The sequence below is a fragment of the Cavia porcellus genome, unplaced genomic scaffold (genome assembly GCF_034190915.1).
Source record: "Cavia porcellus strain 051 isolate PalLab524CR breed Dunkin Hartley unplaced genomic scaffold, mCavPor4.1 scaffold_33, whole genome shotgun sequence".
NCBI lineage: Eukaryota > Metazoa > Chordata > Mammalia > Rodentia > Caviidae > Cavia > Cavia porcellus.
This window is the reverse complement of record NW_026947516.1, coordinates 12,964,140-12,984,145: the sequence shown is the minus strand read 5'-3', so window position 1 is coordinate 12,984,145 and position 20,006 is coordinate 12,964,140. Positions and strand designations below refer to the sequence as shown.

Here is a 20,006-nt window from a genome sequence, read left to right as displayed (position 1 = left end):
GTATTTGTTCTAAATGATCATCTGGAAGAATTTTGCTCAAGCAATAGTCCGAATTCTTAAAAAATATCTTTCCAACTATACTGCTTAAGAAAAAAAAAAACTTTCACTGGCTTATTGAGGATTCTCATGTATCTTTGGGACATAATTTTTACTTCCCTAACTTATTGCCTTTAATTTATTAAAACTCCCTTTGGCAATGGCTGTCAAGTCTCTTAAAGTGGCTTTGCCAGACTGCATAACTAGTAAAGCATGTCAATGATTAAACCTACTTAAGCTGAAAACTAGTTAAAATGGTAAATTATACATTCCTCCTTGAATGATTGGAAAGTTAATTTTGAAAAAGCATCACACTTTGCAGAAACAATATATTTCATATATTAAAAATTAAAGTAATATGCTTTCTTAATACAGAATTTAAATTAGTAACAACTGGTGTATGCCCACATGAATGATCTTAACTATTATTTTCCAACCAAACCTATGCTTTCTTATTCATGTTTTCAATACTTAGAAGTTTTGGGTACCAGAGTAAGTCATTATCAATAAAATGCTCAAACTAACCTTCAAAGCTAACTCCTAAAGGGCTGAGGCTACCATGTTACTTAAAAAATAATGGCAAGGAGGGTAAATAACATTTGCTCAAATCTTTAGAGCTGATAATATAATGTCAGGTGGTACCTTTTGTACAATGTGTATATGGTACTTGAGAAGAGTGAGTCTTTTCCCTTTTGCTACTTTTTTTTGTCAAACGTCTAGTATAAAGATCTAATGCAGAAGTTACCCAAATACTGTATTTCAACACATTTAAATCACTACAACAGGAAAGTACTGACATAATGAGATAATAACTTCAAGGTTTAGAAGTTTATGAAAGAAACAAACAATGTAAGAAAATTTGAAGTCTTATAAGGGGTACCTAGACATTTAAATATTTTTACCTGAAGAATGATTAGAACTATTAGCAATATATAGTAGGACTGCTATGTCAAATAAAAGTTATTATTTAAATCAATCTACAAGTTGCATATAAGCAAATGTTAAACAAAGTTAAAATTAAGAAATGCCTTAGGGGAAGGAAATAATTTTTCATTATTAGAAAATGATTTCACTGAAAATTCCAGGTATATCACTATATAAACATTCCAAAAAAAAGTGCGCTCATTTCACTGGGGACATTAAACAAGTATGTTCCTGCAAGATGATTGCAAGTTAAGTTTTTTTTCCAGGCCACAAGTAGTCACTGATAAAATATCTTTTTACCAATTCAAAACATCCTGCATAGCATCAGACTTCCACAGGCATTGCATAAACCAAATGGAGATAAAACATACCATGAACTTGAATGCTACTCCAGATTAGTCACCAAAAGCTCAGTCTTCTTAGCAATTAAGTAAAGATAAGAGGATGTCTACTCAGGATACTTAGAAGTACTGGTTTGCACAGATCAGTACATGCACAATCCTTTTGGATGGAAACATTTCTAGAGTTAAAAAGAGTCTCCTGTTGATCAACGATCTTTCAAAGTTAAGAGCAACTGAGCTACTGGACAAGACAGGTGCTACAATGAATGCTTGTATGGTACTGGTATCCTTTGCAAAAGTGATTTAGAACTGTTTAAAACTTGTGAGACTAAACTGAGGATTAGAGGGTAACTGCATAGCCAGTGCTAGTGAACCTTTTAGAGCCACCAATTGATACAAACAGCCCACGTGCCACAGGTTTGCAGCATTGGCATAAACCATTAGCTGGCAGTGTTGGAGGATAAACTTGAGGCCTAGATGGACCCACCACACAGCAACAAGACAGCACAGAACCACAATGACTTCCAGTGACCACCTCCTATTTATGCTGCCAGGTGCTCCAAAAACAAAGGAAAGGAAATAAAGGAATGAAAATAAAACAATGAAACACAATTATTTGTAAACAGGCCATTCCACTAACAAAAAAAGGGACAAAGCCAGCATATGAAAACTCTTTTGATTCTCTGGAATAAGACAGGCAACACTTCATTTAGATCACCAAAAATAACATTTTATAGAAAGGGAACCATGACATTACTCGCCAAAGTACAGTTGTAAAATCTCAAACAAGACAGGCAATGCTTTATTTAGATCTCCAAAAATAACATTTTATAGAGTGGGAACTGTTACAAGCAAATGTATAGCTGCAAATTTTCTTTTGCCATCAATATCTACTCCCTCTAAGAATTTGAGATGACTTTGTGGTTTCCAAGTACAAACTAAAATCGGTTGGGCAGAGTTGCTCAGCCTCACTTCAAGAATGAAAATAGTCTGCAAAAATATCTTCTTTAGTCCTAACAAATAACTCAGCAATGTGGCTCTTGCTAACAATGAACTGCAATGCCTACCAAAACAGCCTAACCTATGTACACTTTCGTGGATGTTTCACCATAAACAGTTGTTCCTTGCAGCCATTATGGATGTCCTGCGCAACAGCAAGGGTTTCATCTGAGCATGTTCAGGCATCCAGAAAATAATTCTCAACAGAGATACTACAGTAAGTAGGCAATTCAAATAACAGAGGCTGTCTCTGCCGTAACCCCCCAGGGTGGACCTGGGGTTTGTGCTTGCTGTCAAGAAGGTCTGATGTATCATTTTTCTTCTCCTGGAATCCAGAACACAAAGCCAAATAGAGGAGCATGTCCTGATAGAACCATCCGGATGCTAATAAATTGCCCTGGGGTTCTTGGTGCTATAGTGTGCCTCACAGGCAGCGACATAAGCTGACTCTGGGAAGAAGTCATCATGGTATTCTGCTAAAAACCTAGAAAAAGGAAAAAAAAATGGACCAATGAATATCAGGCTCAGGAATGAACAGCATTAAGCTAAATACTAACTTTCAACCAACTCTAATGTTTCGACTCTTTTTGTGTTGGGAAGAAGAAATGATTATAGTCTTGATTTTTATATAATGATTACTTTCACTGTATGTATCTATTTCTATTTTAATTACTATTTATCTGAATCCCTTCACCATCAGCAGGTATAACAGAACTTAAAGTAGAACCTACACTTCACTAGATGGTAATCTGTTTATAGACACTTGTGTGAAAAAAAGCCTCTGGGTATTTTTCTGTTTGTCTTTTTTTCCTTTCATATATATTTTTTCTTTCTTTTCTAGTTTTCAAACTATAACAAATAATATCTAGGCAATGTGGCACATTACTATAGTTCCAACTACTTGGGAGGCTGAGGCAGGAGATTCACTTGTTCAAAGGCCAGCCTCAGCAACTTAGTGAGACCCTGTCTCAAATAACAAGAGATGGGGATAGGGATGGGGATGGGGATGGGGATGTTCCTTGGTGATTGAGCACCCCGGGTTTAATTCATAGTTCTATAAAGCACACATCTGTGCACACGCACACACGCACACACTGAATATACATCATTTAAGAAATGCATGTTCTTATATGTATGAAATTATACCAAAATTGAACTGAGTAACAACAGCACTGTGTGTCCTAATTTGCCGTGCTCTAAGGTATTATTCTAATTACAATACAAAAACACAAAAAGACTAACTTACATCTGAAGATATATGTTGAAACTTGGCTGTACATTCAAGAATCTGCAACACATACATGACATCTTGAATCAAACGCCTTCTAATTTTGCCGAGGGTTTAAAATGTCCTTGAGTGTGCAATATTAACTAGCAAGCAAATCTGTTTCATGCTGGTTTTCCCAGCTACCTCCCACCTGTTCAAATTCCTAAATGTGTTCAACACCCTCTTCAGTAAAAAAAAACAAGTCAAAATTCATTTGATAGCTAAGTTTTTTCTTCTATTATTGCACCTATTTTATGGTTATTACAGAGCCCACTAATATTGATTGATGTCTGGATATATCTTTTAAACCTCTTACTATATGTATTTGTAAATTCTAAGTTATTTTTAAAAATCCGAATCCCTGCTTTATAATTAGAATAATTCAAAATTAATAGGATTTCCTGTGTCTCTCTTGGCACTCACTATTTGATTTCAGTGTACAAATTTTTGTATCAGATAGTTACAAGTATGGGGGGAAGCTGGGAGTAAAGAGGGTATTTCTGAAATTTGGTTCCAATAAAATATTATAAGGCTTAATTTCACTTACCAAAATTTTGTTCAAAACCCTACAGGAAATTACCATTTAAAACCATAAGGATGAGATAGGTGTGGTGGCCTCACCTATAATCCCAGCTACTTGAGAAGCTGAGGCAGGAGGCTCATAAATTCAACTCGAGGAAACTTAGAGACACAATGTCTCAAGAGAAAAACAAAGGAAGGAAGGCAGAAAGGAAGGAAGGAAAGAAGGAAAGAAATAGAGAGAGAGAGGGAGGTGGGGGAGAGGGAACTGGGGGTATGACTCAGTGGTAGAGTGCTGATTTTGGGTGTGCAAGGCTCTGAGTTCAATCCTCAGCACCACAAAACCAAATCAACCAAACCAAGAAAGCACAGAAGACTAACTTCTCTGGTTGGGCACTCTCCATTCTGGTAAGTCCTACTAGCTTAGCCAGAGAGGAGCCTGCTTAGAAGGAAAAGGTGCCCCTTATAGAGACGAGGTCAGGCAGGAGGGCCTCATTGGACAAGGCAGAGTGGAGACTAGCAGGGAGACCTAGCTAAGGAAGTAGTCAACAGACATCTAGATGGCAGAGGGGGCTATTGGAGCTCAGTCATGGTATGGACGGTGGGAATGAGGAAGCAAATCCCTGTGTCAAAAGATTCCATTAGATCAGAAAATGTCTGGCTTTATCAGATGAAGACATCAACACCTTTCTCTAAATTCACAAACATCAGCACAGACTAGAGGTCAATTATCTCCACTCTAAAGTAAATCTCCAAATCGAACTTATATAGGATAATCTTTATAGTTTGTGTGCATGTAACAAACCAAAGTCCAATGGTAAAGGCATTCTTGAATTTAAAAAATGTAAAAATTAAACTACTGTCATCTCAATCAGAAAATTTACTTTCTATTTACGAAGTTATCTAACTGGATTTCTTGTAGGTACCCCAAATCTTTTTTACCTCTGTATAGTAAGTGGCCTTGATTCAGAAATTTGGGAGAAAACAAACACCACAAACAAGCAAATGAACAAACACAATCCCTCCTCCTATATTACTGTTATAGTGAGAATCCACCATACTTAGGTAACAGTGCTATTTAAAATATTACAGAGCTGCCCTTCACGTGTTCGGAAGAGTTTAGAAAGTCACACATACAGTAGCAGAGATAAGTTCTGCCCTAGTAATAAAAATACCTCAGAAAGAGATCAAAGTGCTTCAGTAAAGCCTTCAGATTCTTCTCAGAAAAGGACATCTTTCCAAGGATTTCTGGAAGTTTTACTGCATTAAAAGTAAAAGCAAACATATTTGTAGACAGCAGAATCTGACACCACATAGAATATAGTCCTGGATCTTTGGGATCCTCTGTTTCCTTTTTGAATTTGAAATTAGCATCGATAATATCAAACAAAAACTTATAGGACAAAGGTACAGTAGTAGTACAAATATTACACATATAACTTTTATGACATTTAGGATTTAGTCAATGCCTTTCCTTTGAAGAGGTCACCTTTGGCTGAGTTTCCTGAGAGCTCAAAATTAAAATTATCTATATAAATTAGATATTTATAACCCAAACCACACGAAGTACATAAGCTATCAAGAGTGGTAAATCAAAGCTAAGTACAAAATGGAAAGAATAGAGCAGGGACTGGGATTCTTACCAAACAATCGCAGCAAATGTTGTGCCCCATAAATATAAGAGGGTGGAGGTGGCTGGTCACCTGGAGGGTAATTGTCAGGCACAAGCTTCCAGGAGAGGACCTGGAAAAAGCATAGTTTGCATGTCTCATCATTCCTAATGGAGACACTTCTGATACCTAAATTGTATTGACAGCAGGTTGTATGAAGAGGAAAAAATATGTGCTACCACATCAAAATAAACACAGGTTGACAAATGTTTAAAAAAAAAGTGAAGCGCAAAATGACTTAAAATGATGTTAAGGAAATATTTGATTTCTTAATTCTCAACAGCTATCCCTGTCAGTAAACTGAAACTGTTTTGGTCACTTAGACAGTTTCCTTTATTAGAAATACTGTACTGCTGGATCAGAAAAACAATGAAGCATGAAAAAGTTAACCAAAAGTGTTGTACGTAACACTGTCATTGTTTTGAGGTCACTTAATTTCCTGCATTTAGATTCACTATGGGAGCTAATGTGAACCTTTAAACCCCATGAATCAACTGCCTTCCAACAGGGTAACTTTTTTCACTGTCTTTACTCTGCATTTCAGAACTGTGGGTGAACTTGGGCTTTTGTCAAAGCGAGAGCTGCATTTCAATGCTCTGATGAATTTCCTAGAAATATTTCAGCAAATCAGAGACCCCAAGTCTATTCCAGTAATTTGCCTCTTTGCCTTTTGGGATATGTAAGATCTAATAAGGGAATAGTCACTTTAAAGGACATGCTGTGAGAGGCAGTAGAAGAGTACTCTGAAGAGATCAGAAATACTACTTGGTCAATTTGGCAAAATGACCCTGTGGAAGCTCACCAGTACCATGGTGGTGCTGTCGGGCTTCAGGATGAAGGCCCTAACTTTGCCTCAGCTCCCGCCTTCGCAGCTTCCAGACTCTCTGTCTACCCATTCCCATGCCACCCTTCTGGACAGTAGAGTGCCGAGAGCAGGGAGTTTCAGCATCTTTACAGCAGCCCAGCACTTAACCCAGTGCTTATGGCTGAAGCTTGGGAAATGCTTTGACAGTGACACTTAGGAGGGACCACGGGGAAATTTGAAATCATCAGTTGCATAACCCACAAGGTGTGTGCAAAAGCGGATCACTTAGGAAACAATATTTCAGTGCAATGAATAGTCTCCTATTTATTAAAAATAGATTTTTATGGGGAAAAATAGGTTTCGGAAGGAGAGATTTTTGGTGGGGAGTGTGTGAGGGTCACCTGTAGATCTTAAGTGGCATTGGCCAGATCTTCAGCACTGCAGAAGAAGGTATGGGGGATCTGGATAAAGAGCCATTGCTGAAACACTCAGTAACGGTGCTTGTGGATGTGGGAATTTACTAAGGGCTCTCGACCTTGTGAGAGCCTGCTGAATTCCACCCTTCTACCAGAAAGCATTTTTCTTCACTGTGGCTTGCAGCTATATGTGACGCCACTAGATGGCAGCCGCGAACCAATAGAAATGGTCCTTGTGTGAATACTCAGATATCCTTTTAGAGAGACATGATTCGATTTAAATAATAAAAGCTGCTGTGTCTCCTTGTCTGAAAAAATGGGAATGCTAAGGTCTGATGCACTAGAAGTTTCCTAACTTACCCTCAACAATGATCATAGCACAAATCAGGCTCGCTAGCTTCTTTATCTGGGCTCAGCCAACTATAGCCCATGGGCCAAATCAGGCCAAGAGACAGGTTCTCAAAAAAAAAATTTAAATGAATAATATTTCTTATATGTGAAAATCACATGAAATTCAGCTGCCAATTATCGATGAATAAGTTTGGGGCCAAACAGTTATACCTGGTCACTTATGGATCATCTACGCTACATTCATGTTATAACAACAAATCTGAGTAATTTCAAGAGACCACACAGTATGTACGCTGAAAATATTTACAATTTAATTCTTTATACAGAAATTTTTTTTTTTGTATAGGGAATCGAACTCAGGACTTCATGCTTGCCATGCATGCCAGGCATGCTGCATGACTGAGCTATATTCCCAGTCCTATACAGAAACAGTGTGCTGGTTCCTGTTCCCATCCCTAAATGCAACTCCTACTCATTCAAAAATAACAAAAGAAATGAAAGAAATCCCACCGTAGGGAAAATTCACAAAAATATTCCAGTGGACTAAGACTTCTTCTGAACCCCAGAAATGTTCACAAAATATATTAGGTGAGTGATCTTTAAAAAACTTGTAAAAATTAAGTTTCCTCATCTGTGAAATGGACATCAGGTAGCCAAGCTGTTCTCAGGAATTCAAGGAAAACAGGTTCAGGTATCTGGCATGATATTGGCATACAGCATGCCATTAAAGGGATTGTCAATAGAATTGCTGCTGATAATAGAGGAGAAGCAGATCCCAAAAGCAGGGGTCAGAACACCACTGTTTGTTAGTCACATCTGACCCAACCACTGATTGCTTCTATACTGCCCAAGCTAAGCCTTTCAAAGTTTTAAATGGTTGAAAGACAAATGAATATTGTGCAACACACAAAAATCATATGCTTTTCAAATTTCAGAATCTGTAAGTAACGTTTTATTAGAACATAGAACACCCATTTTCTTTACATATTGTCTGTGGTTACTTTCTAAGTTGACTAATATTAATAGATGCCATATGACCCACAAAGCCTAAAATATTTACTGTCTGGCTTTAGCAAAAGCAGCGCATTGTTGTCTGTTCGATAAAATGAAAATATAAATACTTCAGTAATTCCATTTATTTTAGATGAAGGACAGTTCTAAGAAGGTTAAAACCCTAAACTAGTTATGACTGTCCTTTCATATAATAGGCATGTTCTCGAGAAGCTACATGAAAAGAGAATTTTTAAAAATCAAATAATGGTTTTCGAAGCACTTGAAGAGTTTTCTATTTAAAAGAATCCCAGGAGGAATCTTCTCTTAGAATGAAAAATGCAGTTGTAATGCAAATGACTACTTTCTAATTTATCTGTTTTCTAAATTCAAGTAAACTCCAGTTTATTCAGAATAGTCAAAGAGCAGGGTCTTGTGGTTAATTGAATATTCATGTTAATTTGGAATTTCCATATACACCATGTGCTGATTACTAATTTTTGGAACATAACAATATAATAAAATACAATAAAACACACTTAACAACAACAAAAATGAACTAGAATTTAAGCAACTACAAAAGGCACAGGAATCATTAGAGATGAACATCTAACACTTATCTCATTACCTCATTTATTTCATTAGTTCTTCTCCCTTCAAAGCCAGCAAACACACCACTGCCTTCCTTACTAGGAGTCAGAGGAATGGGGGAAGATGATCTGCTATGCACAGGCGTCTCTTGAAAAGAAAAAGATGTAATTATTTGCCTGGAAGTTATAAAGCAATTGCATTAAATACTATCATCAAGACTGTTATAAAAAGCAGAACACAAATCTAAAATTGGTTCTTAGAGATTACTAATCTTTAACTATAAGACTTTCCTCCTATAAAAAAGACTGCATCTGCAATACCATTTGGTTAAAAAGAGGAAAAGTCCTGATGCACATTATAACATGGATGACCCCGGAAAATGTTACGGTAGATTGAAAGGAGCCAGCTGCAAAGGATCAATATATTATGATTCCATTTCTGTGAATTGTTTGGCACATGCAAATCCATAGACAGAAAGTAGTGGCTGTGAGAGGGTCACACAGAGTAGAGATAGGGAACGACTGCTAATGGGGACGGTGTTTCTTTTTAGGTGTTAGATGTCTCACAGTTGAGACTACAGATAGTTCACAACACTCTGAATGCGCTAAAAGTCACTGAACTAAACCCTTAAAATAGGTGAAATGGACAGTATGTGGATAACGTCTTGATAAAACTGGTAAAAGACAGTGCCACTGAATTGTTGTCACTTCACGATGGATGGTTATTTTCATGCGTGAATTGTCACTCAACAAAAAAAAAATGGCAAGAAACAAATAGAAAAGAAGACAGTGCTTCATGTTTTAGGGCTTTATAATGAAAATTGCCTTTTATCCTTGCCAAGTGAATCTTCCTGATCCTCATCCAATAACTACTTATTAACCACCTACATACATATTATTCCATTCCATTTACATGAACTGACTCAAATAGGCAAATCTATGCCAGGGAATGTGAGGAGGGGCACAGATGTGACTCCAACACATGTGGGTGGTGAAAATGTCTGAACTGGTTTTGGTGATGGTTTCCTAACTCTGAGTACATTAAAAATCACTTAAAATGGGTAATTTGTACCGTCTGTGTACTTATCTCAAAACTGCTAAAAAACAGCACCTGATTTTTTTCTGATACTTGAATATGCTCAAGGATTCTTTAAAGGCATGTCTTGAAAACAAGAACAAAAACAAAACAACCCTGTAGAACTGCTCATTTTGATCAGATCTTTAGGACTATACACAACATGGGATTCTGATAATTCAAGCTGCTCACACGAAGTAGTGGAGAGCAATAAATAAAAAGTTCAGGATACTGAGCCCAGGCCTGCCTCCCCCACCACCTCACTGCACTACCCACACCAGTGGCTCATCTTTCTAGGGCTGTCTCCTCTTCCCCGAAGATGGGTGGCCTCGCTGTCCTTGGGACAAATCCTGAGCAGCACACACATTCCACCCACAGGCACAGGGGGTAGCACTGGGGTCAGGCCCAGTGCTGAGCACTGATGGAGTGGCTCTCCTGCCCTGGCACCTGGAATGAGACCTACTCTTTTCCAGATGCAGGAACAGCTTGGGCATGCTGGTGGACGTGTCCTGCTGCCGCCGCTTGGGCTGAGGCGAGGCGCTGCTCTCAGACAACCTGTCGCAGTTGGTGCTGTGGCGTGTGGATCGCCGCAGAGACTGCAAGGCTTCTGGCTCAGCTTTGCGTCTCTTGGGGGTGGCAGGTTCACCAGTGGTCGGCTGACTCTCTGTGGACTGTGGTGTGGATGGATTCAACAAAGGTGGACTAGGAGAGAGCTCCTCCTGGCTCCTAGGCAAGAAGAACAATGTCACATGGGGCTATGCTGGAGCCTCTGCAGAACCTGGGGACATCTGAAAGGGCCTCCTGAATTGGAAACCTGCCTTTCCTCCCAGTAGAGTGGCATAGCCACAACTCTGAATGTGCCAAAACACATACTATTTTAGAGTCACTAAATATATTGAGCCATTTTAATCCTCTCTGTAACTCTGTAAAGCAGGCTGACATCAAAGATTGCAAAGCCTCTTTTACATTTTCGTAGAGCAATGGCTCTCAAGTGGGAGTACTTTTGCTTTAAAGGACAGCTGGCAATGAATGGAGATAGTTCTGATTGCCACAGCTGAGGGAAGATGGGCCACTGCTATCTAATCACACTGGTGTGTTAAAACTTTTGGCTTGCCTAGGCCACATTGAGTGAAGACAAATTATTTTGGGGCCACTTATAACATATATAATACAGTTAATGAAATGTCCTTGGTTTTCTATATTTATTATTATAACACTGAAAGAAAAGGCAAGGAGCTTGCGGGCTGCAGGTGAGATATACCAGGTGGGGAGGAGGACCAGAGCTGCTGCTAAATATCCTACAGTGCACTGGCTGGCTGCCACAACACAGAATGATCCAGTCCAAAACATGCACAAGGCTGAGGTTGAGAAGCCCTCATGTAGTTACAAAAAAAGTATACTACACTATCCACCTCTAGCCAGGTGTGGTAGCACATGATGGTAACCTCAGCTACACAGAAGGCTAGGGCAGGAGAATCAAAGCTCGAACCCAGCCTGGACAACTTAGTGAGACCTTATCTCAAAATAAAATAAAAAGGGCAAGGATGTAGCTCAGTTGTAGAGCACTTGCCTACTATGTGTGAGGCCTTAGGTTTCATCATCAGTACTTAAAAAAAAGACTACTATAGCAGCTTATCCAAATATAACTATGGAAAAAAATCACAAGCATTGTAGAGTCCCCTGGGATACTGGGAATCTCAAGATGTGGAATAGCCCATGGAGACTTCAGCACAGGTCTCCAGTGAGTGTCAGTCTCTCAGCTGGAGTGAAACTGTCATGGGGAAAGAAGCCACCAAAAGGAGATGGTAGAGAGACAAAGACAGAATCAAGAGCCATGGAGCAAAGAGAGCAGGTGCGCGTGGGAAAGGCAGCTGATGTGAAGCACAGTGCGTGCCCAGTGGGATGTCACTAGCCCCTCTGGAGGAAGTCTAGTGCCCTAGAAGGGACAGCAGTAGTAGATAAAGGCAGATGGTAAGTGGTTAAGAGAGATGGGTGAGTGGAAAGCTCGAGAACAGACTGCTCTCTCAGAAAGAAGAGAGGAAGATGGTGTAGTACCTTACAGTGATAAAGGATAATGACAGGTCGGGGCAACTTCCTCTACCAAAGAATAGAGATCTCTTTCCTAGGAAACATGGAAGTAGGTCTTTTGCAAATCACAAGGGGACTAAGAGATGGAGGGAGGGGAGAGGGCAGGTAGGAAAGGAAGAGAATAAAAAAGAATTAAGATGCGTTATGTACATTTACCAACTCCCCATGAGGAACATGATCATTACTTACGGCAAATATGCACTAACAAAAAGAAATTGAAAAAGAAAAAGAAAAAGAGATCTGAGCACACATGGTCAATGAGGAAAGAAAAGTGGTGATATAACACAGCAGAAAAGGAACTAGCCTTTACTAGGGCCAAAGGTTGCTGGACCCCTGGGAACAGTCTCATTTAACTCTAATCACCTGGGAGCCAGAGGCCCATTCCACTTCCAGATGGAAATGCAAGAGGCTCACAAGGAACCTCCCTCAGTCGCACAGCAGCAAGTGGGCCAGTGCGATACAGGCCTGCTCCTTCTGCCCTTCCCTGTCTGTGCTCTCTCCACCTGTCCCAAGATGGGGACAGCTGCTCACATGCTCACCTAAATTCTCTCTCCTGGAATCATCACATTGGAAAATCTTTCCGAGCCATGAGAAAGGAAATGATGACTTAGCATACATGAGAGAAGAAAAAGCCCACCAGTATGGCCCCCTTTCAATCAGTATCCTTCTCCAAACACACTGGCCCCATCACATCAGACTGAACCCCACCAAAAAGGAGCTGATTATTTCAGCACTGACATCTGAGAGTGAAGGTGCAAACCAACTTACCTGTTAGTGCTTGTGGCACTTTCTTTAATTGGAAGAAAAAATTTAGATGACGTCACCTTTTTATACTGAGCTTGTTCATATGGGTAGAGCAAAACTAATGGGAGCGTATAGTCAAAGGTTATTCTCAGACCATCCACCATTTCCTTACATAGGTCAACACTGAGGATTAAAAAGAAAAGATTAGACACTCAATAAATGAGAGGTACTTCCCAAACTTTTCCAGGGAAGGTGCATATTAATAGTGTATGCTTCTCCCCATGTTTTTTGTCTCTCCTTAGAGCAGACTTCTTAAACATTATATATCATACCTACACATACAAAGAATGAAATGAATCTATGGAGGCTAACATTGAAGACTTAAACACAGAAACAGACCTATATTATAAAGTGTGGAAAGCATGTAGTGACCTTAACTCACCCATTTGACACAAACGAATAGGTTCAGTATCAAATGAGGGGGTCCCAGCAGCCTGTGCAGCTGACAGTGGACAGGTGGACAAGTGCCTGATGGACTCCTAACCTGTTTCAACTCCAACACTCTACCTCTTTCAGTCTGGTCCTGCCAAGTCATATAAGCAAGGCAGGACATGAGGAAGGTTAATCTGATAAGAATCAAGACCTGTCTGTAACTGTGCTTTGATCAAACTCTCACTGCTTTTTTCCTGCTTCTTAAGGAAAACAATGCTGGTCTTTTATGATATCACTGCAAATACTGATCTCGGCACCGAGTCAGCGCATGAACAATCCAGGCCAGATGTGCAAAGTTATCCAAGATTTCAGAAAGTGACACTATTTTCACATTTGAGTCAATAAGTTAGCAACAAATGAATAACCAAATGATCTATATGAAATTAATTAAAAAAACAACTGAATGGAGCAAAGTACACTTTGTTCTAAACCCTAATACCCAAAGAAAGATCCGTAGGATGCCAATGCATCAGTACTCACTTCTTTTCTGCTGGGATATAATGCACATTCATGTTGGCATGCACCATAGCGTGATGGTGACGAGGCCTCTCAGTAGCTGAAAAGGCTGCGTTGATAGCAAAATGCTTCACATAGGATTCCAAAATCGTTATGATATTGGTCTGGCATGGAAGCTTCACTAACTGTTAACAAAAACACAGACATCTAATGTATTCATCCCACTGCAATAAACCATATATTCCAAGAAACAGTGGTTGTGTCTCTGTTAATTTTTTTTCACAAACTTCAAGAAAATAAAGTTCTTTTTGAATTTTCTTTGGGAATTTTCTATATTCATTATGGTTATAAAATAAATATATAAACACAAATATATAAATGAACATCACTATGATTCCTTCTTCCTTTTGCCTTTGTACAACTTGGCAATGTCTCTACCGCTTGTCAAATAAAAAATAAAGCAAAGCAAATTCTGCTTGAATACAACTTCTTAAATAAAAGTGCTCTGACTTTGACCATCGTTCCCTCTTCTACTGATCATATGCTCATGTTGATCACAATATGAGGTTTTTGAGTAAATGTAAACAGTGATCATCGGTCTTAAGTGTTACATTAGAATAACCTGGGAGAGCTTCTCAAAATACATCCATAGAGAACCCCACCCCAGTTCAATTAAATCATCTTTCAATCGAAATCTAGGTATCAGAATTCTGGAAAGTGCCCTAGAACGGTGATGGCAAAACTTTTCAAGCTTTCCATGATAACAAACAGCTGGCTGTGGCACGTGTGCCATACATTTACTGCCACTCTCCTGGAGGACTCACCTGGGCAAGCCAGGGATGCAGGAGTCCTAGGTCAATCAGAAGTATGGCATCACTGTCAGCAAACTTTAAAACCTGAATTAGTATAAAACTGCAAAAATATAAATTTCTTTCCTCCAAGCTTCTCACTTGTTTGAGACTGGGACTGCAAACTGTGGCTGAATGAAAGTACTTCAGTGAATTCATGTCTCATAGGTTATTCCCACATACCCGTTTCCTCCTGTTAATATAGTAACAGTCATCTTCAAGTTGCTTCTTCAGAACCTCAGGGATGTCTATAGTTATTGATCTTTCTTCCATTTCCTTTCTTGTTTGCAGCTCTTGTTCTTCTTTCTGCAATGATGCAATTCATTTGTAATTATTTAAAACAATAGGAGGGTCTATACACAAAGACAACCTACCACATGAGTGCCTATTATGAAACAGATTTAATTCTCAGCATTCACATTACGCCACATGTTCTAATTAAAAGTTGCTAATGGACACAAATCAACTTGTTTTATGACATTAACTGCATTGCAAATACTTATTATGTTTCTTCCCCATGTATGTTTACCACTGGGGTTTATGTTAATTTGGGAAGCAGGAAGAAGAGGCCAGGCTCTGTCATGCTCCACTAAAACATTTAACCATTATAAAATACAGTCCACAATTTCAGTGGAAGAAAAACATAATCATAATTTGTGGTAACATTTTACAGGCATAAAGAGCCTCTAAGAGGTAGTAACTATGAATTAATTAATATTGGTCCAAAAATGTACCTTCAGAAAGTAATCCATAACTAGAGAATTTTACCATTAAAATATGTACCAAAGACAGAATTTTAAGGATAAAAACATTTTTATACCACTTCAGACTTTTCTTCAATATCACTTTCTTCACTTATTTCTTCATCCTTTTCTTCACGGTCATCAGAGGAACTGCTTATGGCTATGTGAAACAAAACGTAAGGTGAACTTGTATACTTTGTCAACTGTTGTAATCCTTAGGTACAGTATGCATCCTAGAATAATGATGTGCAGACCTGCATATATTTTAAACATTATACACAGATACTGTGTTTTCTGAGTAGCATTTTACTTTAGGTAAGTATCAATTTCAACAGATGCAAAAATCACATGAAATAATGATCCATAAGTGTTTCATACAGTTATCGCTAGATTCTTAATTGGGGCAAGGCCTGAGAGGTACCAAGAAGAGAATGGACCATAAAAAAGGACCTGTGAGGGGTTCACTCCCTGAAAAGGTAGCACTCATAAACAAGATTCTGATAAAGTCATATTAATGACATATAGATTTATCATGTTGACTGGTATTTTGTCAAAAACAGAAGGAGCATATATTATATAGATGCACTGCAACATGATGGGGTTATACTCAACACACTCATTGTACTTTGAAATCCTTGTAAATGAAAATACACTGAACACACCTAGCATACTGACCATCATATCTTACTACTTTAAATGCTCTCAGAACACTAACCCTTGGGCAAAACATGTAATACAAAACTTACTCCAAAATCAAGAGTTAAATGTCTCATATGATTATTAAATGTTCCACTGAAAGTGAAAACCAAAACAGTTCCATGTGTATGCTTTGATCCAGCAACACCTCTCCTGGGTATATCCTTGAAACAGGTAAAGACATCATGTTATATTGATATATACATGCCCATGTTTATAGCTCTACAGTTCACAATAGCTAAGTTCTGGAAACAGCCTAGATGCACATCAATAGTTAAATGGATCTTAAAAAATGTTTACATACACAATGGATATTATTCAGCAAAAAAGATGAATTAAATCTTGGCATTTGGAAGAAAATAGACAGAACTTGAGAGCATGATGTTAAGAGAAATAAGTTAACATAAATGGTTTCTCTTATATGAGAAAGCTAAAATATAAATTAATACAAGCATAAAATAAAGTCCAAGATGGTAGGAAACAAAAAGGCAGACATTTTTGAGATGGGGAAGGGGATGCGGGAAAGGAGAATGTAGAGAAGAGAGGTAAAGGGATTGAAGATATGTTTTATACATGTATCAACTCCCCAAAACCATCATAACCATTATGTATTATAAACATAAATTTAAAAAATCAAAATATACTAAGTTGGTGACTCTCTGTACGTGATAAATTTGAAACAGTTCCCTGTCTATAATTTCGATCAATCTTCTCTTCAGTCCTAAAGTAAAAAAACCACTAGATAAAAGTTCTTTTAACCAAAGAAAATGAAGTCTAGACACTCACAATTTTCATCATTTTCATTTTTTTCTTCAGTAGGGAAGCTTTTTAAGACACAGTCAACACCAGGCAATCTGCAGCGCTTCTTCTTTTTGCCAGTGCTTCTCCTGAAGAAGATAACCACAACTGAAATAAATTTGGACACCAACAGGTATGGGTCCTGGGATCAAAATAAGAGAAAATAAGCAATGATTCTTTAATGTCTTGAAACTTCAATTTTACAATGTAAACAGTGACCTCCGCTTCAGAATATTATATAACTACACTGAAAACTTATTTAAAATAGTATAGGAACTCTTCATTCATAAAACTCAAATTTTACTTAATAAAATTACTTTTATACCCCAAAAACTCAAAACACTAAAAAAATGCATTGAATAACATTTGTATTCTTACAGGCGAGCTACAGCTTTTCTTGCCAATTTACGCTGTAATCTACGATTTTCATCTGTATCACGAAGCACATGATCTTCGGCTGCCCATCTATCCCAGCTAATTGAACAAAAAAGAAGAGGGCGCAAAATTCAGTATTTTGGTTTCATATGAAACAAAAGTTAAAAGCACCTCAAAGGAATTGAAAGGTCCGTTCTCTAGAACTACTGCATTTTTAAAAACTACACAGGAACTTTAATATCACATACACGACACAAATAAGCTTAAAAAGTAATTCAGACACAGAAACAATCAGGGTTTCCAGAATCAGTTAAAGAAAATCTAAATATACTGGACTTAAAGTAATCATTCCTCCAAATAGGCAAGAGCTGAGAAAAAAGCAAAAAACAGGAAATGAAAGTTTTCTAAAAGTGTTTCTAAAACTTAAAGAAGTTTGCAATGTTTTTATGCTAAAAAGACGATCAATACTCAGTTTAACAAGTATACTCACCTTCTGTTCCAACCATTAAAATGGATCAGATATTCTGGGATCTTTCTGCCTTTTTCGTCTTTCCCAACAATAACATCGACAATCTGAAACCAGGAAATGTTGGCCACGGATGCCAAAACACACAGAAAATTAGAAATTGGATCAAGAAAACTAGATCATAGTGGGTTTTTTTTAAACAGAAAAGAGCGCGTTCTATCCTTTTTTAGACCGGGAGCTCCGCTGAAACATTTTCCCTTTCAATACCATGTTTTCCCCCCGAGTGGTTGCCTCAAAATAGGAAACATCCGTCCACGCTCATTATGATTGGTCTCTGAGTTTCAGCTAGGGCGAAGCTTCTTGGACCATTGGCCCGCATATCTGTCACTAATAAGAGCGCAGACCAAACAGGAGAGCTGCAGCCCGGCGACCTCTGGGTGTTGTAGTTTCCCAGCCCCACTCGGGCCAGTGCCCAGACGGGACGTCAGACTTGGACACCTCTGCCATTTATGTCCCCCCGAGAAAAAGACTGGGGCAGATGATGGGGCGCATCCGCCGTGGAGAGACTCAGGCAGGAGGAGGGGCAGCAAAGGGACTTAGAAAATCGAGACGAGGGCTACTAAGGTAAAACAGAAACAGGGCGACTTCAGGGTGTCCCACAGGACAGTGCCTCCCAAGTTTCACTAATGAAACACCCTGGGCCTTCAGTCCTTCCCACCAAAGGTTTCGTGGTGACAGGAAGGACTGGGGCCAGCTCCCTTCCCCGAGACGCTGAAATGCACTTTCCTCAGGGGCCCGGAAGGACTCTGGTGGCTATTCCTGCCTGCCATCCAGACCTGAGACCCTTTTAAATGTGGCTTAGCCCCACAGACACAAGCGGCCCTGACAGAGACACATGCCACTCCTTCAGGGTTGCAAGGCCCTGAGGACCTAAGGCACTGGGGCAACCCTGCCTTCTGGGTGAGGACCGCGGTTTAAGGCAGGAGTCAATGCGACCAAGGGAATGGCATTCCAAGGGAATGACAAGGTAAGTAAGCGGCCACTGTTGTGGACCTGAGGACGAAGGCACGAGTAAGGCAGCCAGGGCATTCTGAGTAAGTCCACGCGGCGCCGCGCCTCACCGTAGGAGAAACATCGCTGACTAAAGACTTTAGGTGACAGTCTACCTACACGCAAAACCCGCCTTGGCGCCCTACGCTTAAAACAACGCCCCGTTCTCGTGACCGCGCGTGCGCGGCACTGCCTGACGGGGAAGCGGAAGCGGAAGCATCAAGGCCCCCGCCCCCGTGCGCGGGGCTCCGCGAGCGCCCCCTGCTGCCGGCGCTGCTCCACGCAGGCCAAGGAGCCCGGCCGCTCCCGAGGCTCCGAGCCGCGTCCGCCCCCCGCCCCTGCCGCCCATCCCCGGGGCCCCCGGCCCGCGCCTCCTCCCTGTCCCTCCGCGGCGGCACCTTGGCATCGTACAGCACTCGCGCCTTGGTGGGGTCTGGCTCGAAGCACAGCACTTTCTCCCCTGAGTGGAATTTAAATTTCATGCCCTCGCTTGAGCTCATTTGCTCATCGTGGCGGAGGGTGAGGCTCCGGGACGGGCGGAGCGCGCGCGGTGGGGGAGGGCGGGCTGGGAGGCGGTGCTCTGCGGCCTGGGGGGGCCGGGAATGGCGGAGGCTGCGGCCGTCCCGCCCTCGGCCCCTCCTCTGGCCACCCCGCGCCACTGCGGGGACCTGGGAGGAACCGGGCGCGCGCACCCCAGCTCGGGGGCGCCCCCGCCTTTCCCCGCTGGGGCTCTCCGAGGGCTGCGGGTGGGGCCCGCTATCTTCCGGGAGAATGTGCCCTCTTGCCCCCATGAGAAAGGGTCCCTGAGTCCTTCAGACTGTGGCCACGTGCACGCAGGGTCGTCACTCCCGGGCCGCGGGCTGTCCGGCTGGGGCTTGGAGGGCTCTGAGAGAGCTGATCTGAGGTGGACACTAGGCAGCTGGGAGCTGGTTGGGCTCTGTCCCCAGCATCTGCCTGGCTGCGCGCGCTCGCCGTGGTTCCCTTGGCACAGCTGCGCGCGGAGGCGTGTGGCCACGCGAGAAGGAGAGAAAGACGCTGTGCTGGTGCTGGCTCGGTACTGCCGGTGGCCTTGGGCAAGGAGAGGAGGAGGACTGCCCAGGCAGGCACTATAACACTTGGTCACTGTTCCAGAGGGCAAGCAGGTGGCAGGAGCGGAGCCCCCAAATGACGGAGTGAGCAGTGTAGACAGGAGTGAGCAGTGTAGACAGCGAAGCAGAAGGATCCCTCAGTGATCTTTAACATCTTAAGTGTCAGCTCGCCGCACTCC

At 40.7% G+C, this 20,006-nt stretch overlaps 1 protein-coding gene across 3 annotated transcripts; it reads right to left on the bottom strand.

Annotated features, from left to right (window-relative positions):
* Nucleotides 1-2,009: 2,009 nt before the first annotated feature.
* Nucleotides 2,010-19,315, bottom strand: Msl3 (MSL complex subunit 3). 3 transcript variants are annotated; one of them, XM_005008565.4, is made up of 13 exons: nt 19,138-19,315; nt 17,714-17,796; nt 17,227-17,322; nt 16,837-16,937; nt 15,432-15,514; nt 14,795-14,917; nt 13,788-13,948; nt 12,840-12,998; nt 10,447-10,709; nt 8,947-9,056; nt 5,730-5,829; nt 5,262-5,346; nt 2,010-2,784 (listed from the first exon to the last, which is right to left on the bottom strand). In XM_005008565.4, the coding sequence occupies exons 1-13, from the start codon at nt 19,237-19,239 to the stop codon at nt 2,685-2,687; spliced, it is 1,566 nt and encodes a 521-aa protein (XP_005008622.2). In that variant the 5' UTR covers nt 19,240-19,315; the 3' UTR covers nt 2,010-2,684. The 3 variants fall into 3 exon arrangements, with proteins under 3 accessions (XP_005008622.2, XP_063099169.1, XP_063099168.1); XM_063243099.1 differs by lacking the exon at nt 19,138-19,315 and adding an exon at nt 18,743-18,932; XM_063243098.1 differs by lacking the exon at nt 17,227-17,322.
* Nucleotides 19,316-20,006: the final 691 nt, after the last annotated feature.